Source organism: Eubalaena glacialis, chromosome 9, assembly GCF_028564815.1.
Source record: "Eubalaena glacialis isolate mEubGla1 chromosome 9, mEubGla1.1.hap2.+ XY, whole genome shotgun sequence".
Taxonomy (NCBI): domain Eukaryota; kingdom Metazoa; phylum Chordata; class Mammalia; order Artiodactyla; family Balaenidae; genus Eubalaena; species Eubalaena glacialis.
The window spans coordinates 122,220,723-122,248,276 of NC_083724.1; the positions used below are offsets into that span (position 1 = coordinate 122,220,723).

The 27,554-nt window shown below is 38.8% G+C and overlaps 1 protein-coding gene and 1 long non-coding RNA gene across 6 annotated transcripts in view; one reads left to right on the plus strand and one right to left on the minus strand.

Moving 5' to 3' along the window:
* Window positions 1–27,158, plus strand: LOC133098081 (kynurenine/alpha-aminoadipate aminotransferase, mitochondrial-like). 4 transcript variants are annotated; one of them, XM_061200779.1, is made up of 15 exons: window positions 1–129; window positions 1,515–1,624; window positions 2,194–2,362; window positions 3,353–3,485; window positions 6,709–6,783; window positions 12,513–12,722; window positions 13,291–13,356; window positions 14,603–14,685; window positions 15,128–15,224; window positions 16,444–16,505; window positions 16,774–16,838; window positions 18,141–18,247; window positions 25,624–25,725; window positions 26,122–26,200; window positions 26,637–27,158. In XM_061200779.1, exons 2-14 carry the CDS (start codon window positions 1,558–1,560, stop codon window positions 26,185–26,187), a joined length of 1,302 nt encoding a protein of 433 aa, XP_061056762.1. In that variant the 5' UTR covers window positions 1–129; window positions 1,515–1,557; the 3' UTR covers window positions 26,188–26,200; window positions 26,637–27,158. The 4 variants fall into 4 exon arrangements, with proteins under 4 accessions (XP_061056762.1, XP_061056761.1, XP_061056765.1 ...); XM_061200778.1 differs by lacking the exon at window positions 1–129 and having other exon boundaries at window positions 1,315–1,624; XM_061200782.1 differs by lacking the exons at window positions 1–129; window positions 6,709–6,783 and having other exon boundaries at window positions 1,316–1,624.
* LOC133098082 (uncharacterized) overlaps window positions 13,420–27,554 on the minus strand; it is a 51,409-nt gene continuing 37,274 nt past the window's right edge. For both annotated transcript variants that reach the window (XR_009702109.1, XR_009702108.1), the window contains exon 4: window positions 13,420–13,685. This is a non-coding gene — a long non-coding RNA (uncharacterized LOC133098082). The remainder of the gene's footprint in view (window positions 13,686–27,554) is intronic.

Consider the following 27,554-nt stretch of genomic DNA (forward strand, 5'->3'; position numbering starts at 1 on the left):
ACCTTGCTCACTCACCCCACACCCGGCAAAGAACTCCTTCTGCGGTTGCTCCTGACAATTTCAAAGGCTGGTCTGTTGGATTTCTCTGGCAATCAACTGTCTCTTCGGTTTTCAGCTTCTGATTGTCAGGTAAGCTGTCCCCAGCTTAGCCCTTGCCTACCCTTTCCCACCACTCCGGCCATGCTCTGCCTGCCTTTTCTAAGCACAACCCTCAGGTCCCCTGCGCTCCAGTAGCCGCCCTGATGGGCCACTTCTCTGCCTCGCTACCTGACCTAAATCGTCACCACCTCATAGTGAATCAGCACCCTCAGCCTCTCACCTGTCCAACTCCAGCAGCCAAGGAGAAAATTCAGCAAACCCATGAAGCTTCAGAGCCCGCAACTTATGACGAGCTGGCCCGAAATCTCTTTAGTTTTGGCTCCTTTAGTTTTATTGCCATTGATTGGAAATATGGGCGGGCATTAGTTCCGTACTTAAAAAAAAAAGTCTCTGTGTAATAAATATTGTAAGCAGCATAGACCTGAACACCAAAGACCTTTCACAAACAGGTTCCTACAACCAAAGGCAAGAAGTTTAAGTTTGTGTATCTAAGGTATCTAAGTATCCAAGGGAACAACACTAATGGGGTGGGGGGGTGGGGAGGGTGGAATCCTGAATCTCTAGTAACATCAAGATCTCCACTTTTATTTCATGATTAACTGTGGTTTATAATTTAGAGGTTAGTTAGAGCTTCTTGAGCTAATTTCCAGAAAAATGCAGAGGCAACACTTTTTTAAATAGGTAACCTCACAAAGACCCTTAATTGCCTACATGAATGAACTAAGGACATAATCTGCCTTAAATGTTGCCAGTTTCTCTAGCAAAAACCATTAGGAAACTGTGTCCTTAATTTTGCTAAGAACGTTGTTACTAGTCATAATAATAGCTAACAGTTACTGAAGGCTTTTGTAAGATCAGGTCACCGTGCTGAGGAGTGTCTGAGATTCCCTGATTTCATCCTGCCCACAGCCCTGTGAGCAAACTAATGCCCAGAAAGATTAATTACCTTGTGCAAAACACCCAGTGGTAAATCATTAAATGCGGCCTCCCGCACTGCCTGCGCCAACAAAAAGAGCAGGCTGCAGGCGCGTGGTCAGGTCCCCAGCAGGACAGGCGGTCACGGGCGGGACGGGCTAAAGGCATACGAGGGCGGGGGCGGGTCTGGAGTCGCGGCCCGGGGCGGGGGAGGGATGGAAGGGCGTGGCAGGGGCGGGGCCGGGATGGAGGGGCGCGGCAGGGGGAGGTACCAAAGGGAGTGGGGCGGGAGGGGCCCGCATCCTAACCTGCCAGTGGACTTTGCCAGTCCTGCTACGCGCCAGGCCGGATCCTAACCAGGCTCTCGCGCAGCCACCAGCCGGGCCTTCGGCGGCCTCTCCTGGCTCCGCGCGCCGGACCAGATGCGGGGGACAGCAGAGGTGGCCTTTCCAGGGCAGGGGTTAGGGGGCAGGATTGACGCGGATCCTTGGTTTTCCTAGTCTTCAACCACCTAAGGCGGGGCTTGCCGCTTGGAATCCGAGAATGAATTACACACGGTTCATCACGGCTGCGAGCGCGGCCAGAAAGCCTTCTGCCATTCGAGTCATGAGTGAGTCCGGGCCCTGCTCTCCCACTGGAGGGGGCGGTCCCCGCAGAGCTGCTCGGGGCGGCCTGAGCCCGGCTCTGCGCAGACCTGGCACAGAAGCCGCGCTGGAACGGGCACGAGGGCGGGCCATCAGCAGTAGAGAGAGGGCAGGCCGCTGTGGACACGTCCTGCTTAGGCTCCAGAGGGCTCTCCCGGGCACAGGAGTCGGGGTTCGGCTCAGCGTGCGGGCGCGTGCGGAGTGGGGAGGGCGGGTTCGCGGGAGAGAGCGGGGTGCGCGCGGAGCCGGGCAGGGACGGGCCCAGTGGAAGACCGTTTTCTGTTACTGTGGCCTTTGGCTTGTCTGCCTGATCACTCTGCCTTCTTAGATGCACGTGTCTCTTCCTTAGTTCCTCCACCGGTGAGGTCGGTCCACAAAAAAAGGCATCTTCTATGTTTCTTTCGGACTAGCATTCTATCACTAGAAATCGTTACACTTTAAAGTTTTACTGACTTTAATGCAACATGCTGAACCATCTCTGTTTAGGAAAGTCTTCACTGAAAGTGTTTCTTCTTCTCCTCCTTATTTGTTGTAGCTGAGATATTGGGCAAGTCATCGAAATCTGTCCTCTCCCTGGCGACTGGAGCACCAAACCCCAACACGTTCCCTTTCAAGACTGCGGTTATCACCACAGACAACGGAGAGACCATCCAATTTGATGAAGAGATGATGAAGAGAGCACTGCAGTATTCTCAGAGTGCTGGGTACTGATCAGTAGATAACGTAACCTTGTTGGTTCATTTTCATGAGCAGTATTCTACAGCCCGCTGATGAAGTGACGTGTGTGTTTTTTAACTGGGTATTCAGCAGTGAGGAAGGTTTGGGGAAGAGCTTTAGAAGAAGAATAATAGCAGCAATAATACTGAATGCTTAAGACCCTTAGTGACTGCTTCTCAACCTTATACGACTAGGAGAGGGAGAGAAGGCTTTTGAAAGTAGGTACCATTTGAGCTGAGACTGGAATAAAAGAGAGAGAGAGACGATAGCTAGGTGAAGAAGCAGGGTAGGAGAAAGGAGGAAATGGATGACCCAGGAAGCAGCCAGTTTAGGTCCTGGGGAAATTTTTTAATGATTATGTTCCCTTTCTAAACACGCAGCTATGCATCCACGTTGCCCTCAGTTCAGATGTGTTTAATCTCATAAAGGCAACTGGAACACATATTCTAAGGCTTTCCTAGCTGGTCTTCTTCCAGTGATAAAGGGTAACTTGCAGAGTGTCTATGAATTACACTTTATTAAAGCCTGTTTGCTCTGTGATTGAAGAATAATGCACGTTGGGTGCATAAGAATTGTACTGTATATAATGTATACAGAAGCTTTTCTTTCCATGATGCAAAGAACTTACTGAACCTGCACTTCTAGGTATCCTACAGAAATCTCCCTAAGGGAAACAAAAAATTGATTACACAGTGAGTGCTCTAATGTAAAAGAAAAAGTACAGGCTTTGGAATGAGAAAGCCGTAGATTCAAATCTCAGCTCTTTTAATCACCAACTGATTAACTTTATGTGGATTTCTTAATCTCTAAGTCTGTTGCCTTGTCTTTTAAGTAAAGATATTAATATTGGCAAAAAGCATTTGAGGACCTTTAAATTGAATGTATAAAGTGCCTGGTATAAAGCCACCATTTAGCTCCTATCTACTATTATTATGATTTTCACTACTGTCAATTTTTAAATGCATTTTATGCTTTAGACTCCCAGAGCTGTTATCCTGGCTAAAACAGTTACAAGTAAAATTGCATAATCCTCCCACCATCCATTATCCACCCAGCCAAGGACAAATGGACATGTGTGTCACATGTGGCAGCCAAGAAGGTCTCTGTAAGGTAAGACTGGAAGGAAAGGCACCCGCGGGAAGAATCAAATACTATGTTCACCCATACAGCCATCTCTCCCTTAACCACAGAGCATCATGTTTTGTGGGCTACAAAGTCTTCCTTGTCTTCACCTAGAATCATAAACGGAACTTAAAGACATTCACCAACCTGATTTCTCTTTCTTTTTTTCACATCTTTATTGGAGTATAATTGCTTTACAATGTTGTGTTAGTTTCTGCTGTACAACAGTCAGTCAGCCATATGCATACATACATCCCCATATCCCCTCCCTCTTGAGCCTCCCTCCCACCCTCCCTATCCCACCCCTCTAGGTGGTCACAAAGCATCGAATTGATCTCCCTGTGCTATGCAGCAGCTTCCTACTAGCTATTTATTTTACATTTGGTAGTGTGTATATGTCCATGCCACTTTCTCACTTTGTCCCAGCTTCCCCTTCCCCACTCTGGGTCTTCAAGTCTGTTCTCTACATCTGCATCTTTATTCCTGCCCTGCCACTAGGTTCATCAGTACCGGTTGTTTTAGATTCCATATATATGCATTAGCATATGGTATTTATTTTTCTCTTTCTGACTTACTTCACTCTGTATGACAGACTCTAGGTCCACCCACCTCACTACAAATAACTCAATTTTGTTCCTCTTTATGGCTAATATTCCATTGTATATATGTGCCACATCTTCTTTATCCATTCCTCTGTCGATGGACACTTAGGTTGCTTCCATGTCCTGGCTATTGTAAATAGAGCTGCAATGAACATTGTGGTACATGTTCCTTTTTGAATTATGGTTTTCTCAGGATATGTGCCCAGTAGTGGGATCGCTGGGTCGTATGGTAGTTCTATTTTTAGTTTTTTAAGGAACCTCCATACTGTTCTCCATAGTGGCTGTATCAATTTACATTCCCACCAACAGTGCAAGAGGGTTCCCTTTTCTCCACACCCTCTCCGGCATTTATTGTTTGTAGATATTTTGACGATGGCCATTCTGAATGGTGTGAGGTGATACCTCATTGTGGTTTTGATTTGCATTTCTCTGATGATTAGTGATGTTGAGCATCTCTTCATGTGTGTGTTGGCAATCTGTATGTGTTCAAACTTTGGAGAAATGTCTATTTAGGTCTTCTGCCCATTTTTGGATTGTTTGTTTTTTTGATATTGAGCTGCATGAGCTGCTTGTATATTTTGGAGATTAATCCTTTGTCAGTTGCTTCATCTGCAACCTGATTTCTCTTAAACAGAGATCCCATCATCATTGACCCAGAGCTCTGAGTAATTAGGACAAGATTCCCATTCAGGCAGAACTCAACCCCTTCCTGCAGCTTAGTGAGCGCTGCTTACTTTCATCTGACTCAGAGATTCAGGCTAAATTTCAGTTTTGCTTGTGGCTATAACATTTCAGTGTATGACTTTTAAATTCTTTGAGGGTGTATCCTGGTACTCCTGAGATGAAACGTCATTCCTTTGTGTGTCTGCTGGTGTCATCGTCTGTGCCAGCTGCCTCTTGTACCCTGACTCCCTCTTGGATGTGCTTCTCCACGTCTATGTATATGTCTGCGTCTGTGGCTGACTTCTCCTCTGGGTTACTTTCTCTCTCTCTTTCTCTCTGTCTCTCTCTCTCTGCCTCTCTCCTGGGTTCCAGGAACTCCACAGAGGTAACCACCACTGGGGGGTCCCCGGATAAAGAGACTGCATGTATGGTTACAGTTTCATCTATTTTTTTCTTTTCTTTTTCATGAATAATTAGTCCTGGATAAGGAGGCTCTACATTCAGTCCTCACATCTAGATGAAAGTGTGACTCTTGTTTATCTCAAACCAGAGTAGCTTTCTTGCTCTTCTTTCTTATGTAAATGTGAAAGTTATAATCCAGTTAGTTTTAATGAATTTCAATTAAATTATTTTTACAGAATAAGGTATTAAAGTAATAAGACTTTATAATTTTCCTCCCCCTTTTTGTCCTGAATTAGGAAAAATAAAAGGATTAGCTGCTGTTTTATTTTTTTTCTTGAAGAGAAACATTTGTGATGCTCCAGACTAGTAGTAAAAAAAAGTTCTTTTCAGTGAAATTCTTTTCTTAAGAAGGGACATTATGTGCCTTTTTTTTTTTTCCAGAAAGATGCACAAGAAAGTTTCTTCTTTGTCTGTTGCAACATCAGTCATATCAAAGAGGAAGATAGCATAGGTGGCCAAATGCATCAGTAACTCACTGGCTTATAGCCATGCTTGTTACAGAGGCCTCCTGGGAATCTGGTTTAATATTTCTCCCACTTTGTTCTCCAGGATGGATATTATTTTAGGTGTCCGTGTCTCAGATAATAAACAGCCCTCCCTCCTCATTTAGGATATTTGACTTTCTCATGTCCCCTAACTGACATGGGAAATGTATGTGATGAGGTTTTCATCTGATCCACCGATGATACACAAGCCACCCCAGTGATCTGTTTGGTCCTAGGAGGTCCTGTAAATCCTGAATCAATTAGAAACTTGTCAGAGGAAGATACTGTCATAAAATGCCAAAAGCTCATAAGGAAAAGTAAATGGAATATCCTAGACCAAATCAGGAAACAAAAGTCAAATCTTCTGTCCCAATGTATAATGGCTGTGCTGTTTATCAAGAGCTCTAGGTTGTTAAAATAATAGGGAGGAGAGGCTTGACCTGGGGATTGTGAAACATCACAGGGCAGGAAAGAATGATTCTGTGACTCGTATAAAATTTAGTCAGAATGGTGGACTAGTACCTCCATGAGGGTAAAAACCATGCCTTTATGCTCATTACTTTACCTCCACCCTTTACACAGGCCTGGCTTATAGCAAATATTTTTAAATTTTTCAGAAAAGGAATAAAAGGAATAAATAAATTTTAGGAGCCAAAGCAGTTATGTTTTTTTTTTTTCAACCTAGAACGGAGCTTTGCAAACTGTGGCTTGAGAGCCAAGCCAGCCCTTGTCTGATTCTGTAAGTAGAGTTTTATTGGAACTCAGCCACACCATCGGCTGACGTATTGTCTAGGGCTGTTTTCTCACCTTGAGGCAGAGATGAGTAGTTGCAATGGAGACACCAGGGCTCACAAAATACATCCCATCTGGCATTTACAGAAAACTTGCCAACTCCTTCTCTAGAATCCTAGTGAGCCCAAACTAAAAAAAAAAAGGGGGGGGGTGGTTTCTAAGACTGGAAACCAAACTAACCAAGCTAACCTATGCGTCTTTTGTTAGGTATTTGAAATGATCGTTAATCCTGGAGATAATATCCTCGTAAATGAACCTATTTATTCAGGAACAATTCATGCTGTGAGTACACATTTCTACAAAAGGCAACTCTCTTTCTTATAACAAATAAGAAGAAACCACTGCACCTTGAGAATTATCTGCCCACTGAAACATAAAATAGCATCTTTCTTCTTAAACAGGAGAATCATTAATATATGCAAAATATGTGAAATGTACCCTCTGCTTTATACATTTCTCCTTACAAAGTCTAAATGTAGGGGTGCTAAAATTGGGTTGTGCAAAATCATGTCCAGATTTCTTAATATTTCACGTGAAATGTGACTTAATTTACAAAGAGGTTTTTTCACTACCACCTATATTACCACACGCCTAAGGATGATCATATGTCAATGGAGAGTAACTGTACAGTAACATGGTATGATTAGGACTTTCCTCTCCAGTGTTAATGAATGGGACTCTGATATCCAGAACGAGGAATCGGATCACCTGCTCTGCTGTGCCCCGGTCAGAGCACACCACTGTCGGGGGCACAATACTTTTGGGTCGATGTGAATACAGACTGGAGCACAGTCGGAGAAAAGTGACCAGAGTGAACAAAGAAATGGAAATAATACCATAGGTTGAATTGTTTTAGGAACTATGCTCTTTTCTGCAGAAAGAGAAGACTCCAGGGGGGCATGAGAATTGTCCTCAAGTACATTAAAGCTAGGCATGTGACAGAGGAGTTAGATTTGTCTGTGCATGACCTCAGGTTCATACAACTGGAACCAAAGGGTGGAAACTACAGGGAAACAATTTCAACTCAATGTAACAACTTTCTAACCATCAGCCTTACCAGCTCTCTGAGGAGTAAAGCACTGCCCATCACTGCAGGGGCTCAGAGTAACTCTCAGTGGCCACCTGACATGAATGCTAGCAAAGTAATTCTAGCTTAGAGTAGGGGATTTAATGAGATGACCCTTATGCTCTACTGAATCTAACTTCATGGATTATCATTTTTTTTTGAATTTAATATTATCTTTGTGAAAAATTAATATATATAGAAAGCAATTAGCTTTCTTAATGAAAGGCATATTTCCTCAACACTCCCAAGTAGGGGTAAAAATATATTATAAACATTGCTTTTCTAATGAACAATCTGAAAAGGAAATTAAGAAAATTCCATTTGTAATAGCATCCAAAAGAATAAAAAATCTGGGAATAAATCTAACAAAATGGGTGAAAGACTTCCACATTAAAAACTAAAGCACTGCCCATCACTGCAGGGGCTCAGAGTAACTCTCAGTGGCCACCTGACATGAATGCTAGCAAAGTAATTCTAGCTTAGAGTAGGGGATTTAATGAGATGACCCTTATGCTCTACTGAATCTAACTTCATGGATTATCATTTTTTTTTGAATTTAATATTATCTTTGTGAAAAATTAATATATATAGAAAGCAATTAGCTTTCATAATGAAAGGCATATTTCCTCAACACTCCCAAGTAGGGGTAAAAATATATTATAAACATTGCTTTTCTAATGAACAATCTGAAAAGGAAATTAAGAAAATTCCATTTGTAATAGCATCCAAAAGAATAAAAAATCTGGGAATAAATCTAACAAAATGGGTGAAAGACTTCCACATTAAAAACTAAAAAACAGGGCTGCCCTGGTGGTTGAGAATCTGCCTGCCAATGCAGGGGACGTGGGTTCGAGCCCTGGTCTGGGAAGATCCCACATGCCGGGGAGCAACTAGGCCCGTGAGCCACAACTACTGAGCCTGCGCGTCTGGGGCTTGTGCTCCGCTACAAGAGAGGCCGCGACAGTGAGAGGCCCGCGCACCGCGATGAAGAGTGGCCCCCGCTCGCCGCAACTAGAGAAAGCCCTCGCACAGAAACAAAGACCCAACACAGCCAAAAATAAATAAATAAATAAATAAAAATTTTAAAAAATTAAAAAACAAAACTAAAAAACATTGCTGAAAGAAATTAAAGAAGATGCCAATAAACCGAAAGACATCACCTTCTCCTGGGTTGGAAGATTTAATACTGTTCAGGTGTCAATACTACCACAGCAATTTACAGATTCCATGCAATCCCTATCAAAATTCCATTAGCCTTTTTTGCAGAAATAGAAAAGCCAATCCTCAAATTCATTTGGGATTGGAAAGGGTCCAAACAGGCAAACCAATCTTGAAAAAGTGCAAAGTTAGAAGATTCTCGGTTCCCAATTTCAAAACCAACTGCAGTAATCTGTAGTAATCAAAACCGGCTGGTACTGGCATTAAGGAGAGATACATATCCCAATGGAACAGAATTGAGAGTCCAGAAATAAACCATACAGCTGTGACCAATTGATTTTGACAAGGGTACCAAAACCATTCAACAGGAAAAAAAAAGTCTCTTCAACAAATTGTGCTGGGATAACTGGATTTCCACATGCAAAAGAAAGAAATTGGACCCTCACCTCATGCCATATAAAAATTTAACTCAAAATGGATCAAACATTTAAATATAAGAGCTAAAACTATAAACTCTTAGAAGAAAACATAAGGGCAAATCTTCTTGACCTTGGATTTGGCACTATTCTTAGATATAACAACAAAAATACAAGCAACAACAAAAATATAGATAAATTGCACTTCATCAAAAATTAAAATCTTTTGAGCATCAAAGGACATTATGAAGAAAGGGAAAAAACAGCCTACAGAGTGGGAGAAAATACATGCAAATCATATATACGGTAAGAGTTCAATATCCAGAGTATATAAAGACCTCCTACAACTAAAAAACAAAGGACAAAGAAATTAATTTAAAAATAGACAAAGGACTTGAATAGACATTTCTACAAAGAAGATATATAAATGGCCAATAAGTACATGAAAAGATGCTCAACATCACTAGTCATCACTAGAGAAATGAAAGTCAAAACCATAGTGAGATACTACTTCACACCTACTAGGATGGCTATTATTTTTTTAATGGAATATAGCAAGTAATGGTGAATATGTAGAGAAATTGGAACCGCAGTACATTGCTGGTGGAAATGTAAAATGGTGCAGCCCCTGTGGAAAACAGTTTATCAGTGCCTCAAAAAATTAAACATAGAATTACCGTGGACATACAAATTCCACTCCTAGTATGTACCCAAAAGGATGTGAAAACTGGGGCTCAAACAGAAACATGAATGTTCATAGCAGCATTATTCACAATAGGCAAAACATGGAGCAGCCCAAGTTTACATCAGCGCATGAATAAAATGTGGTCCATCCACACAATGGAATATTATTCAGCCAGAAAAAGGAAGGAAGTTCTGACACCTGCTACAACATGGATAAACCTTGAAAGCACTATGCCAAGTGAAAGAAGCCAGACACAAAAGGACACATATTGTATGATTCCACTTGTACAAAATATCTGAAATAGGCAAACTCAGAGACAGAAAGTTGCTTAGTGGTTACCAGGGGCTGAGGGAGGGGGAAGTGGGGAGTTATTGCTTAATGATACAGGGGGTCTGTTTGGAGTGATGAAAAGATTTTGGAAATTAATAGTGACGATGGACGCACACGTTGTGAATGTAATTAATGCCACTGAGTCGCACACTTTAAAATGGCAAATTTTTGTTATTTACAAATTTTGCCCTAATTTAAAAAACTAAAATAAAATAATTACCTTGTCTTAGTGACTGGATACTAATTGTTAATTATTTTCCTAAACTCCTAAGTCATAAGATTACACGATGCCTATAAATATAAAATTTTTATCTATGTAAACAGCACACATGCACACACGTTTGCACACACCCAAACAGAGACCAATGCCAGGCTGTGAGGGAATATGCTGACAGTCCATGTGTGTTTATCTCATGGTCAAATATTAACTTCTTTTATTCATGTTTATGTGATTTCTAAGTCTAAGACCTTTTAAATTTACCATAAGTGGGGTCTGGATTATTCTCAGTGCATAATTCTACATTTGACTGCTAAGAAAAGTGTTTGCTTATCCTTTGAAAATATTTTTTCTGAGAACCTCACTCAGTTATTGCTATTTTTTAAAATTTTTATTGAAATATATTGTACTTGATTTACAATGTTGTGTTCGTTTCAGATGTACACCAAAGTGATTCAGTTATACATATATATGTATAACTTTCAGATTCTTTTCCATTATAGGTTATTACAAGACATTGAGTATAGTTCCCTGTGCTATACAATAGGTTCTTGTTGGTTATCTGTTTTATATATAGTAGTGTGTATATGTTAATCCCTAACTCCTAATTTATCCCTCCACTTCTCTTTCCCTTTTGTAGCCAGAAGTTTGTTTTCTATGTCTGTGTGTGTCTATTTGTTTTATAAATAGGTTCATTTGTATCATTTTATTAGATTCCATATATAGGCAATATTATATGATATTTGTATTTCTCCATCTGACTTACTTCACTTACTATGATAATCTCTAGATCCATCCATGTTGCAGAAAATGGCATTATTTCAATCTTTTTATGGCTGAGTAATATTCCATTGTGTATATATGTGTGTGTGTGTGTGTATATATATATATATATATGTATACACATACATACATATACATACCACATCTTTATCCATTCATCTGTCAATGAACACTTAGGTTGCTTCCATGTCTTGGCTATTGTAAATAATGCTGCAATGAACATTGGGGTGCATGTGTCTTTTAGAAGTATGCTTTTCTCCAGATATATGACCAGGAAGGGGATTGCTGGATCATAAGGTAATTCTGTTTTTACTTTTTTAAGGAACCTCCATACTGTTCTCCATAGTGGCTGCACCAATTTACATTCCCACCAACAGTGTAGGAGAGTTCCCTTTTCTCCACACCCTCTCCAGCATTTATTATTTGTAGACTTTTTGATGATGTCCATTCTGACCGGTGTGAGGTGGTACCTCATTGCAGTTTTCATTTGCATTTCTCTAATAATTAGTAACATTGAGCATCTTTTCATGTGCCTGTTGGCCATATGCATGTCTTCTTTGGAGAAATGTCTATTTAGATCTTCTGCCCAATTTTGGACTGGGTTGTTTGTTTTTTTGATATTGAGCTGTATGAGCTGTCTGTATATTTTGGAAATTAATCCCTTGTCAGTTCCACTGTTTGCAAATAGCTTCTCCCATTCTGTAGGTTGTCTTTCCATTCGTTGATGATTTCCTTTGCTTGTTACTTATTAAGTTCCGATTTTTTTCTTTATGTTCGTCCACAAACATAAAACATAAAAACACAAAACTTTCATAAAACAATGTCTATAAACAAGGCCACTACTTGTGACTTCAGCCTTTGCAATCGGTACAGTATAGTATCCACATGCCTTGGTGAGCCACTGCCCTGATGCTCCTTGGTGCCCCAGCACCACCCTGGCTCCCCTGTCCCTCTCCTAAGACCAACCTGAACACCCCGTAGTACAGAGCCAATGCTGGCATGGTAGGGGGCCTCCAGGACCCCATTCCAGCCTGCTCTGTATCTGATGTGCCCATGCTACACCACTTGTCCAATATTTTGAATATCACCTCTGCTTATAACTATTTTATGTATTAGCATCATAGATGCTTTATAAGATTAATTTACTTTGTCAAAAAACATTCCTTAATAAACACCTATTTTATGAACCAGTTCTAACCATGATTATAAAGATAATGCACTGTGGGTGAAGAGCAGAGTGCAGGTTTATGTTTCAGGGTGTAAATGGTAACATTCTCCTTAGTGTAAGAACCAGTGACACTGATATTCTGTGTCAAGTCTGAGTCTTGGGCTTTCTTTTCTCTTTGTACTGGACAGCTGCAACCCCTGGGCTGCAACATGATTAATGTTTCCAGTGATGAGCACGGGATTATTCCAGACTCTCTCAGAGAAATACTTTCCAAATGGAAACCAGAAGATTCAAAGAACCCCGAGAAAAACACCCCCAAATTTCTTTATACTGTCCCAAATGGCAACAACCCTGCCGGGAACTCATTAACAACTAACCGCAAAAAGGAAATCTATGAGGTATTTTCAAAGAATGTGCTATGTGGCTGTGTTCTTGTTTTGTTCTGACCCTTTAGAAGAGTGCTCTGCAAGTTCCTTCTCATTACCACTTGCTCTCAAGGAAGATGATTTTTAATAAAAGGAAGTCATCTCTGCCAGGGTCGCCATGAATTTAAATTCAAGAAACTATTACACTCTTGTTGACTATGAGATTTTTCTTTCCCTTTAATTGATATTTTCATTGAAAGAAATGTTATTCTTGGTGTGATGTTAAACTCTATGAGGTTATTTAATAACTGGCCCCAAGTTTGATTTTCATTATTTTATGTTTGTATTTTCAACCTGTCCCTTCCCTTTCCTACTTCTTGTCATTTCAGGTTACAAAGAAATTCCTTTAAAATAGGAGGCAGGCTCCTTTTGTAAAGTCTCCTCTAGGTAGCTGAACATGATGCCTAAGATTTTCACTATAAACACTGTTCTAGAATCATATATTAAGCTACACAGAAATGAGTACAAAGAACTATGATTCCAAGTGATTTTCATCTTCGAGCGATCTGAAGAAATAAATATGCTCCTTTAACTTTTTTAGCTCGCAAGAAAATATGACTTCCTCATCATAGAAGACGATCCTTATTATTTTATGCAGTTCAACAAGGTAAATGCAGTGTCAACTCAGCCCACAATCAGTAGATAAGTGGCTGTAAGTTATTGCGCTGATTTGAGTTTAGCCAAGCTGCTGAGTATTTTCATCTCTGGTATTACTGCTCTTTCTAGAAATTCCTTACCTTTAGAATAGTGGCTGGCTCTCTGTGCCAGGCACGTGGAGGGTCGAGTGAGTCAAGGGTGAGGGTCGTCTGGACTCCAAATCCAGATCGTGGCTCCTTAGACATCGTACCAGGGTTATGGAGTGGGCATCTCCTTGGGTGTCAACCTCAGTGTCTCGGGGGTGGCTGATGGGCTGAGGACTTGGGAGCTGTGTCCAGGCTGAAGGAGAAGGAGGGCCGCGCTCAGTCAGTGAGGTGGCGGTGGGCAGAGGAGGGGCGTTCCTAGCATCATGCTGCCTACTCGCCATCCCTGTCGCTTAGGGCCGGGGACTTACCTGCAGAATGATGGACTTTTAGATCCTTTCCCACTATATACGTACAGCACTGTGAACGAGCATGGTTTCCTAGGAGACAATGGTAGTGGTACAGACTCCCAATGCCCAATTCCTCAAAATCCAACACTGTATTTGCTCTCAGGGCTGCACAGAACAAACACATGGGCTCAGTCCCCACTTTTTATCTACGGAGAAGAAACAGAACTCTCGGCTTTTTATCTAGTTTGCCTGAATACCATGCCTGCCTGCCGCCCACCTTCAACACGACCATGGCCCCCTTTCTTGTTGGCATTTACTTTTGAAGTAAATACGGAAGTTTCAGCATTGCACACCGACTACACTGCTCGTCTTCATTTGCACCTTTTTTGTGTTTCTAGTTGGTCTAAGGGTCAGCATTCTCTTTCTAAACAGCCCTGAATGCTGATGGCCCTCTTCGTTTTGGTCTTTTCCAAACTACTTTTTCTTGAATCCTTCCTCGAAATCTGTTCATCCTGGATCTCAAGCCTTGGGACAAGGAGGTCCTGTGTGAGGTTTCCCTAAACTCACGGGAGTGGCATCGTGAGCAAGTGAGAGGACGTGTGTGTGTGTGTGTTTGGCAGAAAAGCCGTGAAGATCAGCAGATACGAATAGAAGAACATGCATCTCTGGTTCTTACTCCATTTCAAAGGGCTGAGATGAAGACAAGAAAAAGGATGTTTGTCCTACTGTTCTCCAAATCCATTCCTCCCCACTCTCTGCACAAAGTAGGGATACGGTCTCTAACAGACTTCCCAAACCAACAGTATTTTTCTTCCATTTCAAGCCCTGGGCACCGACTTTTCTCTCCATGGACGTTGATGGGCGTGTCATCCGAGCTGACTCTTTTTCCAAAGTCCTGTCCTCTGGGTAAGGCCCTGGCTGTGCCTTCAGGCTGCATCTACAGGTGACAGAGGCTGCACCTCAGCATCTCTTAGTGCAAACAGTTCCTCTCATTTAAGATACTTGTATTCCTGTTTGATTTTATCTATTAATACCAGGCTTTTCTACCAATCCTTCCGAGTGGTCAAAGATACTTGGCCATTAAGCTATAGCTTAATGGGGACTGGTCAGGTTTTTGCTTGCATATATGAAAGAGCACATTTAGAAATACCTGGTCAGATATGCATTCTATTTTAACAGTACAATTTAATTTAAATGTGTATTTTAAATAAGAAGTTGTTTTATTAGAATGTGTTAACTGTCTAGGTCCATTTGTCCCCAGGTCACAACTTTCTTCCCCATGAAATCAGTAACAAGGTATTAATTGTTAATGCAGGGTTGGTATTGTGCCTTTTCTCTCTTTGTGCAGGTTAAGAATAGGGTTTATAACTGGTCCAAAGCCCTTGATCGAGAGAATTGTTTTACACACAGAAGTCTCAACAATGCACACCAGCACTTTCACCCAGGTAGGAATTTTTTGAATCAGATCATAAAATAAAATAGATGTTGGCAAATATGACTGCGTGTAGGTGGCCGAGAGAGAAATCACTGATTGCATCTCTAGTTCCACATGGACTGAATTAGGAGACCACGCACAGCAGATGTTTGCTCTAAAAGGCAAAAGAGATTTGAATGGACCTGGTGCTGTTTCACAGTGTAGACCAAGCTCCTTGAGGGTCAGAGATCTTATTCATCTGTGTCCTGGCATCTAGCCTGGGAATCCCATAAAAACTGTGTTGGACTCGACAGGATGGAAGAGGTTTGGTGAAGTAACACAGCATTAGCTTCGTTGTCCTGGAATCTGAGAGCAAGGGTTCAAACCCGTGTGGTGGCCCGACGTCTGCCTTCACTGCCCATGTGCTAACCTCCCTACAGCCACCAGCTGGAATGTATTTTAACTAAAATACAGTAAAATTATTTTTGGAGAATGTATAAATTTCTTTACAAGCTTTGAGAAATTATTGGACCCATCCCTAAGGCAACCTTGAGAATCAGACCTTAAGGACAGAACGGCTACCTAAGAACGCAAAAGGGGTAGTTCATGTAGAATGGACATTTCTTTGATATTATACATTCCACAAAGTGCAGATATCCCATGTTTTATCAACTTGGGGGCTTTTTCTATATTTTCTGTATCTGTTATCAACCAAATTTCACTATCCATTTAGAACATTTAGAACTTTCATTCTGGATACAAAAATCTCTAAATATATTGTATAACTTCTTATATAGACTGTATGTGTTTTGTATTTAGAGAGGCCATCTAGGGCGGCAGTTATTGGGTGGACCTGGGGCTGGACAGTCTGACCTAAGTCCAGGCTCTGTGATGCGCAGTGACTGCAGGAAAGTTAATTTCACCTTGTGCCTCATTCTCTTTATCAGTAGAGTGGAAATAGTGACCTGCCTCATAAGGGTATTACAAAGATCAGCTTAGCTGAAATATATTCATATGGTACAGCAGTTTCCAGCACATAGCAAGGACCATATAAATATCTGTTATTTTTACTATTGTTGTTGTCATTGTTATTAATCAACGTTGTTATAAGTCGCTGAGCCTATAAGGCTTCGTGCAGGTTGTTGCATCTTCTTAGGGTCGTTTGCACATAATCAAGAGTGATTTGCTGTGATGTTTGGCAAAAAACATATTTTAGATGATGAACCTTATAACTGTCTCATCCCTTTTAGCTCCTGGTATCACAGCTTCTACACCAATGGGGAGAAGAGGGCTTCCTGGCTCATGTAGAGAGGTACTGTATTTTAGGTTCCATACTTTATATAGAAATGGGCTTCACTCTATTAATTTTCATTTTTGAATTATTCCAAAATAATGGAAAGACCACAATGGTAAAAAAGTTTACCATCAGACAGGTCAAATAAATATGCTCTATTCCCTCATCAAGAATTCGACATTTTCATCAAGATAGAAAATAGATTCTTATAGACTGGACTCCAGAGCCTTTTAGTGTCTGCAATCAATGTAGCAAACACATCCTTTTCATTGTTTTCTTCTTCTAGGGTTATTGATTTCTATAGAAAGCAAAGGGATGCATTATTGGCAGCTGCAGACAAGTGGTTAAGTGGTGAGTGGAACTTACATTCTGTCCTGGGATGAACAGTAGCCCTTACATGAGTGAGTGATACACACCACAGAGTATTGTTAATAACCTTGGGGAAGGAAACAGGGTCCAGGAGTATTCTTGTCAAGAAAATGTTACCCTATGAATGACCTCAGAAGTAACAGCACAAACCCTGGCACAATTCTACACATTTCTACTATACCTGACTGCTGCAAAGTATCTGTGGTTTGAAGACAAAAGACCAATTAGTCTAACAATCAACCAGCAATAACCTACTTAAAGTTAAATAACATCTGTACTCAAAAGGTTTTCAAAATTTTGCTCCAAATAGAAGAGGAATTGTGAAATCAACAACATATTCCTTTTCTGACTCTATAAAGACAAAATAGTACAATCTAAGGCAGGTTTCTCATTACAGACAATTTGCCTTTTAATCATTAACCTCACTTATCTAATATTTTCTATTGCTAATTTGATTTCAGAATGGTTTAGATTTAATTTTCTATTAAGGAAGAAAGTAAAATGAATTGCATGGCTTTAATTACACCACTAAAAATGCCTTTGGCAAGAATAATAGTAAATACAAAGTATTCACTTCTTATTTCCCTCATATCTTGCTCCCTATGTAGTCCTGGTAAAAATAGAATTACTATCTTTTTGATAAGAGTACTATTCTACCACTTCCTATAGTGAAGTTGAAAAAAAGGCTTTAATCAACATCAAGGTTTTTTTTTTAAAGGGTAATAATCAAAATCAAAATAATTATTCTTCCTTCTTGGTTTCTCTATCCTTATATTCAATGAAGCATAAAGCCTACAAATGACCAGAATTTCTTAATTTTATGTACTCCTTTCATAATTAGTTACATTCTGATAAAAACTTCAATTCATTAGACTTATGAACAATTACATAAATGATAGGATTTATTGAAACACTAGAAGGCTCTAGAAAGAGTTGAGGAATCCGCTCCTAAAACTGAAAGAGCCACGTTTGGCTTAGGGGCAGTTCTAAGGAAGGGAGGTGGGCATGGCACTGGATTCCCCGCACTGCCCTGAGACCCACTAAAATCGTAAATAAACACACGAGTCTCCTCTCTCCCTTTCAAACCCTCCCCTTACTTTTTAAAATAAAACTCAGAGCATCAATTTTCAGGACTCATAAAACTATATTTTTAAAAATGCTATCCCTGAAGGAACTTTTTTGGAAATACTAGTTTATAGTTACTGCAATTTGTCATTTCAGCGATATAGTTGACATCATCAAAAATGGTCTCGGGAAATATTTCTTCTCTTCTTTTGTTTGTAGGTTTGGCAGAATGGCATGTTCCTACTGCTGGAATGTTTTTATGGGTTAAAATTAAGGGCCTTCATGATGTAAGAAAACTGATCGAAGAGAAAGCCTTTAAGAAAGAGGTAAAACGGGAAGAAAAGCTATATTTTTTCTTTAAAGTAATATCTTAATAAAAAGGCGAGAGATATCTATCGTTGCCCGCCAACCCAAGGCATAATGTTTGCCTATCAGATACATTATCTCCTTACTAAGATCATAATAGATTTGGGGTTACAGAATTAGTCTCCTGGTCTAAACTAGGGGAAATGCAGTCATTCAGCTCAGCTACTGATTAGCTTAGTGGCTAAGAGCACACTCTCTGGAGTCACGTCCTTGGGTGTGAATCCCAGCTCCAGCCCTGCCCCGATATGTGGCACTGGATGAGTTGCCCTTCCTGAGTTTCATCTGGAAAATGCAGATAATAAGAATCCCTCCCTCTTAGGGTTGCTATGATGAAAGCAGTCAATATGGATAAAGCACTTAGACTAATACCTGGCATATAGTAAATGCTTGATAAGTATTAGCCAGTAATATTTTTTAGTATTTTTAAAAAATTTTTATTGGAGTATAGTTGATTTACAATGTTGTGTTAGTTTCAGGTGTACAGCAAAGTGAATCAGTTATACATATACATATATCCACTCTTTTTTAGATTCTTTTCCCATATAGGCCTTTAGAGTATTGAGTAGAGTTCCCTGTGCTATACAGTAGGGCCTTATTAGTTATCTGTTTTATATATAGTAGTTTTATATGTCAATCCCAAACTCCCAATTTAACCCTCCTCCCCTTACCCACTGGTAACCATAAGCCATTAGTATTAAAATAAAAGGATTTTTTTCCTGATTATGAAAGTAAAGCATACTCATGGTAACATTATTCTTCATTAAAGCATAATGAAAATTTTTTAAATAGCCCATAATTTTACCGCCCAGATTTTATGACCATTTGTGAAATATTTTCTTGAACAGCTTGTATATATCTAGTAGTTTGCCTATGAAATTATTTTTTTATGAAAGTATAATGCTTTACAATATTACATTAGTTTCAGGTGTACAACATAGTGATTCAATATTTTTAACAATTAGACTCCACTTGAAGTTATTACAAAAAATTGGTTATATTCCCTGTGCTGTACAATATGTCATTGTATCTTCTTTATTTTATACATAATAGTTTGTACCTCTTAATCCTCTACCCCTATCATGCCCTTCCCCCTTCCCTCTTCCCACTCGTGGGCACTCTATTATGTGTGAGTCTCTTTCTTTTTGTTGTATTTATTGATTTTATTTTTTTAGATTCTGCATATAAGTGCATATTTGTCTTTCTCTGACTTATTTCACTAAGCATAATACCCTCCAAGTCCATCCATGTTGTCACAAATGGCATTATTTCATTCATTTTATGACTTTGGGTATCACATCACATATCTCACATATTCTTTATCCATTCATCTGTTGATGGGCACTTAGGTTGTTTCCATATCTTGGCAATTATAAATAATGCTGAAATGAACACTGGGGTGCATGTATCTTTTTTAATTAGTGTTTTCATTTTCTTTGGACATATACCCACAAGTGGAATTGCTGGGTCATATGGTAGTTCTATTTTTCGTTTTTTGAGGAACCTCCGTACTATTTTCCATAATGCTTACCAATTTACATTCCCACCGACAGTTTACAAGGGCTCCCTTTTCTCTACATCCTCACCAGCATTTGTTATTTGTTGTCCATTTGATGATTGCCATTTTCATAAGTGTGACGTGATATCTCATTGTGGTTTTGATTTGCATTGATGATTAATGGTTAATGATTGGCATTAACCTGATGATTAATGATGTTGAGCATCTTTTCATGTGCCTTTTAGCCATCTGTATGTCTTCTCTGGAAAAATGTACATTCAGGTCTTGTGCCCATTTTTTAATCGGGTGGTTTGTTTGTTTGATATGGCTGTGCAATTATTTTACATTATTAAAATTACACAGAAAAGTTTATATCCTGCTTTTTTCATTTAAAATTAGCCCGCAAGGATTTCTAGGTTTTTTTCTCCTTTTGTACTTAAATCAGGTCTACTTAGATTTCATTCAGAGGCACTAATTAAGCTGAGACATCTAAATATGCTTCTGTGTAGCTTTCCAATTTACCAAGTCAATCAACCGTTCTCCATTAATTAATTCCTTTATCATGTTCGTCACTCTTTTGTAAACACCAAGTTCTGTTTCTAGTATCACTTTTGTCTTGAGGCAGTGAGTACAAAGAACAGATCGTGTTGTTGTTGGCAAACTCCTGTGCTAGAGCATAAGAGACAGTCTAGAGGTCAGAGCTGGGAACTGGCTGCCTGGACCCGAGAGCCAATCCACTCCCCTGGGAAAGTCACTCATTCTCTGTAATCATCGTACTTGACCGCAGGACTCATGCTTTATGAATTGTTTTAATGTTAATAACAGCACATAGGAAGTGCTTAATAAATACTTAAATGACTTAACTCATATAAGTGCATTTTAGTACAATAAATCAATTTTATTACATTTTCCTTGCTTTGTTATCAATGCCATTATTATTCACAATATTTGATAAGTGGCTATTTGTTTGTATCCCTGAGCTAGGAGATAAGGATACAGGCTTCATATTTTATTATAGTTTTTTCAGTCCCTTTTGTTTATTCCATATACCCTGTTGCATGGACCTTCAACTTTTCTAAATAATCTCTAACTTTAACACCACTCTCTTAACCCAGATTTTGGTCACCTTGCAAGATTATTACCACTCCCTCCTTCTCTACAGAAACTTGTTTCTGGCACATCCCTAAACTGTTCCCCAATATTGGTAGAAATGACAGTTTTCATTTCATTGTTAATCAGGAAAAAAAAAAAAAACTCATCTTCAGCCTTGAAATTTTCTCCCCAGAATACCCCCAAATCATTTCATTCCCAGCTCACCTAACTTCAACATCCAGGGGCCAGATTTACACCATGAAAATACAAGCAGTTTCTTAAAAGTTCTGAATGTCATGATTTTACTAGACAACAATCTCAAAGACTTAACACAACCCAGCTTAGTTCTGACTCACGCACAGTTTTCAAAGACATGGTCTACAGGCTCCTCTGCTCCTGCCGTGAGTCAGAGACCCAGGTTCCTGCCACCTTCTTGCTCTGAGTTTTTCAATACACGGATCCATGATGACCGCAGCATTGAGAGGGCATGGTGGGTCACACAGGGAGATGTTCGGGGCCAGGCCGAGAAGTAGCACCAAAACTTCCCCTCTCCTGGCTGGGATTCAATCACGCAGCCACAGGCATCTAGAAAGAGGCTGGGAACAGTGTGTTTTCATGCGCAGGAAGCAGAGGACACATGCTTAGGAGTAGCGAGCTGTTGGCCACAGAAGTCACCAGGAAGAGCAGGTGTCCCACCGTTTTGACACCATTACCTATCATTTTTATTCCTTCACTCTATGTATTAAGTGTTTCCACCTCTTTGAGTGACCAATTTTCTTTGCACCTCGGGGACACTACACTCTGTATCTTCTCCCTGACAGACTCTTCCCCTACTTTTTGCTTGGCCTATGCCTACTCATCTTTCAACTCCCAGATGAAAGATCACCCCCAAATTTGATAACTCAAAAAGGGTATTTAACACTGATTGATTTGCAGATGTTGAAAAATCCTTGCATCCCTGGGATAAATCCCACTTGATCATGGTGTATGATCCTTTTGATGTGTTATTGGATTCGGTTTGCTACTATTTTGTTGAGGATTTTTGCATCTATGTTCATTAGTGATATTGGCCTGTAATTTTCTTTTTTTGTGGTGTCTTTGTCTGATTTTGGTAGTAGGGTGATAGTGGCCTCATAGAATGAGTTTGGAAGTGTTCCTTTCTCTGCAATTTTTTGGAATAGTTTCAGAAGGATAGGTGTTGACTCTTCTCTAAATGTTTGATAGAATTTACCTGTGAAGCCATCTGGTCCTGGACTTTTGCTTGTTGGGAGTTTTTAACTTACTGGTTCAATTTCAGTACTGGTAACTGCTCTGTTCATATTTTCTATTTCTTCCTGCTTCAGGTTTGGGACGTTGTACCTTTCTCAGAATTTGGTCATTTCTTCTAGGTTGTCCATTTTATTAGTATATACTTGCTTGTAGTAGTCCCTTATGGTCCTTTATATTTCTGTGGTGTTGGTTGTAACTTCTCCTTTTCATTTCTGATTTTATTGAATTGGGCCCTCTCCCTTTTTTTCTTGATGAGTCTGCCTCAAGGTTTATCAATTTTATTTATCTTTCCAAAGAACCAGCTTTTAGTTTCATTGATCTTTTCTACTGTGTTCTTAGTCTCTAATTTATTTCTGCTCTGATCTTTATGATTTCTTTCCTTCTACTAACTATAGGTTTGGTTTGTTCTTCTTTCTCTAGTTGCTTTAGGTGTAAGGTTAGGTTGTTTATTTGGGATTTTTGTTGTTTCCTGAGGTATGATTGTATTGATATAAACTTCCCTCTTAGAACTGCTTTTGCTGCATCCCATAGGTTTTAGATACTTGTGTTTCCATTTTCATTTATCTCTAGGTACTTTTGATTTTCTCTTTAATTTCTTCAGTGATCCATTGGTTGTTTAGCAGCATACTGTTTAGCCTCCACATGTTTGTGTTTTTTGAGTTTTTTTAAATATCCACAAATCAATCCATGTGATATACCACATTAACAAATTGAAGAATAAAAACCATATGATCATTTCAATAGAGGCAAGAAAAGCTTCTGATAAAATGCAACATCCATTTATGATAAAAATTCTCCAGAAAGTGGGTATAGAAGGAACACACGTTAACATAATAAAGGCTGTATATGAAAAACCCACAGCTAACATCATACTCAATGGTGAAAATCTGAAAGCATTTCTTCTAAGGTGAGGAACAAGACAAGGATGCCCCACTCGCCACTTTAACTCAACAAAGTTTTGGAAGACCTAGACACAGCAATCAGAGAAGAAAAAGAAATAGAAGGAATCCAAAGTGGAAAAGAAGAAGTAAAACTGTCACTGTTTGCAGATGAGATGATGCTATACATAGAAAATCCTAAAGATACTACCAGAAAACTACTAGAGCTCATCAATGAATTTGGTAAAGTTGCATGATACAAAATAAATACACAGAAATTTGTTGCATTTCTATACACTAACAACAAAAGAGCAGAAAGAGAAATAAAGGGGAAAATCCCATTTACCATCGTATCAAAAAGAATAAAATACCTAGGACTAAACCTACCTAAAAAGGCAGAAGACCTGTACTTGGAAAACTGTAAGATGCTGATGAAAGAAATTGAAGACAACACAAACAGATGGAAAGATATAGCGTGTTCTTGGATTGGAAGAATCAATATTGTCAAAATGACTTTACTATCCAAGGCCAACTACAGGTTCAATGCAATCCCTGTATCAAATTACCAACGGCATTTTTAACAGAACTAAAATAATTTTAACATTTGTATGGAAACACAAAAGACCCCTAACAGCCAAAGTAGTCTTGAGAAAGAAGAATGGAGCTGTAAGAGTCACGTTCCCTGACTTCAGACTATACTACAAAGCTGCAGTAATCAAAACAGTATGGTACTGGAACAAAAACAGAAATATAGACCACTGGAACAGGAGAGAAAGCCCAGAAAAACCCACGCACCTATGGCCAATTAATCTACAACAAAGGAAGCAAGAAAATACAGTGGAGAAAAGGCAATCTCTTCAGTAAGTGTTGCTGGGAGAACTGGACAGCTACATGTAAAAGAATGAAATTAGAACATTCTCTAACACGATAAACAAAAATAAATTGAAAATGGCTTACAGACCTAAATGTAAGACTGGATAATACAAAACTCCTACAGCAAAACAGGAAGAACACTCTTTGACATAAATCACAGCAATATCTTTTTTGTTCTGTCTCCTAGATTAATGGAAATAAAAACAAAAATAAATACATGGGACCTACTTAAAAGCTTTTGCACAGCAAAGTAAAGCATAAAAAAACAAAAAGGCAACCTACAGAATGGGAACAAATATTTGCAAATGATGCGACCGACAAGGGATTAATTTCCAAAGTATACAAACAGCTCATACAGCTCAATATCAAAAAAACAAACAACCCAATCCAAAATTGGGCAGAAGACCTAAAAAGACATTTCTCCAAAGAATACATACAGATGGCCAACAGGCACTTGCAAAGATGCTCAATATCACTAATTATTAGAGAAATACAAATCGAAACTACAATGAAGTATCACTTCATACTGGTCAGAATGCCCATCATCAAAATGTCTACAAATAATAAAGGCTGGAGAGGGTGTGGAGAAAACAGGATCCTCCTACACTGTTGGTGGGAATGTACAATGGTGCCGCCGCTATGGAGAATAGTATGGAGGTTCAAAAGGAAACTAAAAATAGAGTTACCATATGATCCAGTTATCCCACTCCTGGGAATATATATGGAGAAAAGTATAATTCAAAAAGATACATGCACCCCAATGTTCCATTGCAGCACTATTTACAATAGCCAGTACATGGAAGCAACTTAAATGTCCATCAACAGAGGAACAGATAAAGAAGATGTGGTACATATATACAATGGAGTATTACTCAGCCAGAATTACTCAGAGTGAAATAATGCCATTTGCAGCAACATGGATCAACCTAGAGATGATCATACTAAGTAAGTCAGAGAAAGACAAATATCATTTGATATCACTTATGTGGAATCTAAACAAATGACACAAATGAATTTATTTACAAAATGGCAATAGACCCACAAACATAGAAAACAAACTTATGGTTACCAAAGGGGAAAGGGGGAAGGGATAAATTAGGAGTTTGGGATTAACATACATACACTATTATGTATAAAATAGATAACCAACAAGGACCTACTGTATAGCACAGGGAACTATACTCAATATTTTATAATAACCTATAAGGGAAAAGAATATGAAAAAGAATAGATAGATTGATCGATAGATATACATATACATATATACATATGTATAACTGAATCACTATGCTGTATACCCGAAACTAACACAACATTGTAAATCAACTATAGTTTAACTTAAAAAAATGAAATATTTTAAAAAATGATATTTCATTGGATTTACTTTACTTTTCTAGTTATGTTAAACATTTATTCATGTTTATTACCATTTCTATTTCTTGAATAAGCTGTCCTTGTCCATTTTAAAGTTTTTCCTCTGTTTCTGTGCATTCTTTATAATATATGGAGAAGAGGTAGAATTGCTGTATTTATTGTAAACACTGGTTTCTATGCTTTTAGTTTTATTGTACGACATGCAGTAATTTTATATAAATTGATTTTTCTCTTGTGATTTCTTTCATTGTTTTTTAAGTTTAAAAGTCATCCTCCACTCTGAGATTAGATTCACCTATATTTTCTTTTAGTTTTCTTTAATGGTACATCACCTGTTTTCCATAAACTCTCTTAGATATTCGTGCTTCCTGGATATAACTTCTACCTTGATAGTTCAGCTCCTTGCCCCTACTTCAGAGCATCCTTCTCTTTAGCTTCTCCAGAGCAGATGGACGTGGTGAGTACAATATTCTCTTTAGAGTAAAACTAGATATCCATTTATTTTTTGTGTTCATTTTGGGAGTTACAACATTATTGGATATCTTCTTGGGTTTCTGCAAAATGGGTATTAGTTGGAAAGTCGCAAACGACCATTCAAAGAAGTTGCCAGGCTTCTATAGACAAATGATGCGACCAAATTGGAGTTGAATAGATTGCAGACCTGCTCAACATTATTGCCAGATTATCAACACGTTTTAAAGAGAACCTCTTTCGCTCCTTCATGGAATTAACATGAGCTATAGTACAAATTCATGAAGCCATCCATCTCTATCTCTGGGGGAAGGGTCAAATAGAATAATATTAATGATTGGAGTTAAGTAATTGCTTAATCACAAAGTCCAGCTTTAACCAGGATTACAGGAAACCAAGAAGCAAGTTCCTAAGAACTGTGTGTCGGGAACCCACAGAAGAGCCATAAACTGAAGAGTCCAGTAAGTGTAAGAAGAGTGTATACTTATCCTTGGAGATGGGTTGTCTCCGGGTGTGTTCTTGATTGACTTGCTTTCTCATGTCACTAAATATGCTTTTCATAAATTATATATGCATAGAGCTGGACAACTGAAACTATACAGAAGGCATGTGCAGGTGAGAGAGTATATGAAAAAAATAATTCGTGTTCTGGGACAATATAATGATCTTGAGGGAATAAGGATTTGAAAAATTTCCTGGGGCTCTGATATGCTTCCGTCTACTTATATTAGTGGACATGACGGCCTCTGACCCAGATAAAACTGAGGTTAATCCTGACCTTTCACTGTCTGATCTCAACCTAAGATGGATACTCTTTGTTTAAATTTCTAAAGTTATGACAGACTTTTCCTAAGCAGCATCCTAATTTTATTAATTCTTCTCTCTGTTCACTTTTAGGCCTTCCAGGGATTAGCCCAATTTATAAAGGAATCTTTATGAAGAAATCGAACTCTTCATAGCACTCACGGTTTTCAGATAAATTATTTCTATGTTTTAGCAGGAAGAAATGATTGTTGGTGTCAGACTTACAGACTGGGTTTCACCAAACACGTCATATCTGTAGTAATTTAACTAGACAACTTTTAAAGTGCCCTTGAACCCATCAGATTGCCAAAATATGTTTATAATCCACCTATACATGTTGATAAATTTTCAACCCCCAAGAAGTATTTTTATCCTGGATTTTATTGTAAAGATTTTTGTAGTTGCTTTATCATTTCCCATAAATTTTCTTTGAAAATAACATTTTTACAGTAAATTATTTGTAAGCAAACAATCATGTTCAAAATGGTATATAATGGGAACTTTTCCTATTTTGAAGAAGATGTAATGAGAGCTTGTTGCAAAAATTGTTAGAATTTGACCATTATACATAATTTTTAGTAAGAGTATCACAGACATTATGTTATGGCACAGAAATCCATTTAAAATAAAATTCTGAATCTAAACATACATAAAGGTCTCCCTATTAATTCTAAGTAAGGAGGAGAGATTAAGGACTGAGAAAAATGTACTACATTGTATTTTTATGAAACTACACAACTTTCAAAATGCATTCTTATCAGTTTCGTAATTTCAATCTACTAGACTCCTTTGAGGTACTTAGGATATACTTTTTAATGCTTTTCTTTCTCACCTTTTAGGTCTTTATTTTCCCCATCTGATTATTAAATATATGCTCACTTAATTTTTTTTCCAAACAACCCAGTAAGTATAAGGAATAAAGTAAAAGCCACTGGTGTCTCATCCCCAGCATTTATATCTATCCTTTTAGATGTTTTCTATGCATGTACATGTAATACATACAAGAATGGG

What these genes read in the sequence shown, in the direction of transcription:
- LOC133098081 (XM_061200779.1), top strand. Translation starts at nt 1,558, where the DNA reads ATGAATTACACACGGTTCATCACGGCTGCGAGCGCGGCCAGAAAGCCT. An exon ending in ACACCAGCACTTTCACCCAG is followed by an intron (nt 15,225 to 16,443) that starts GTAGGAATTTTT and finishes CATCCCTTTTAG; the next exon opens with CTCCTGGTATCACAGCTTCT. An exon ending in CTCCAGAGCAGATGGACGTG is followed by an intron (nt 25,726 to 26,121) that starts GTGAGTACAATA and finishes AGCTTTAACCAG; the next exon opens with GATTACAGGAAACCAAGAAG.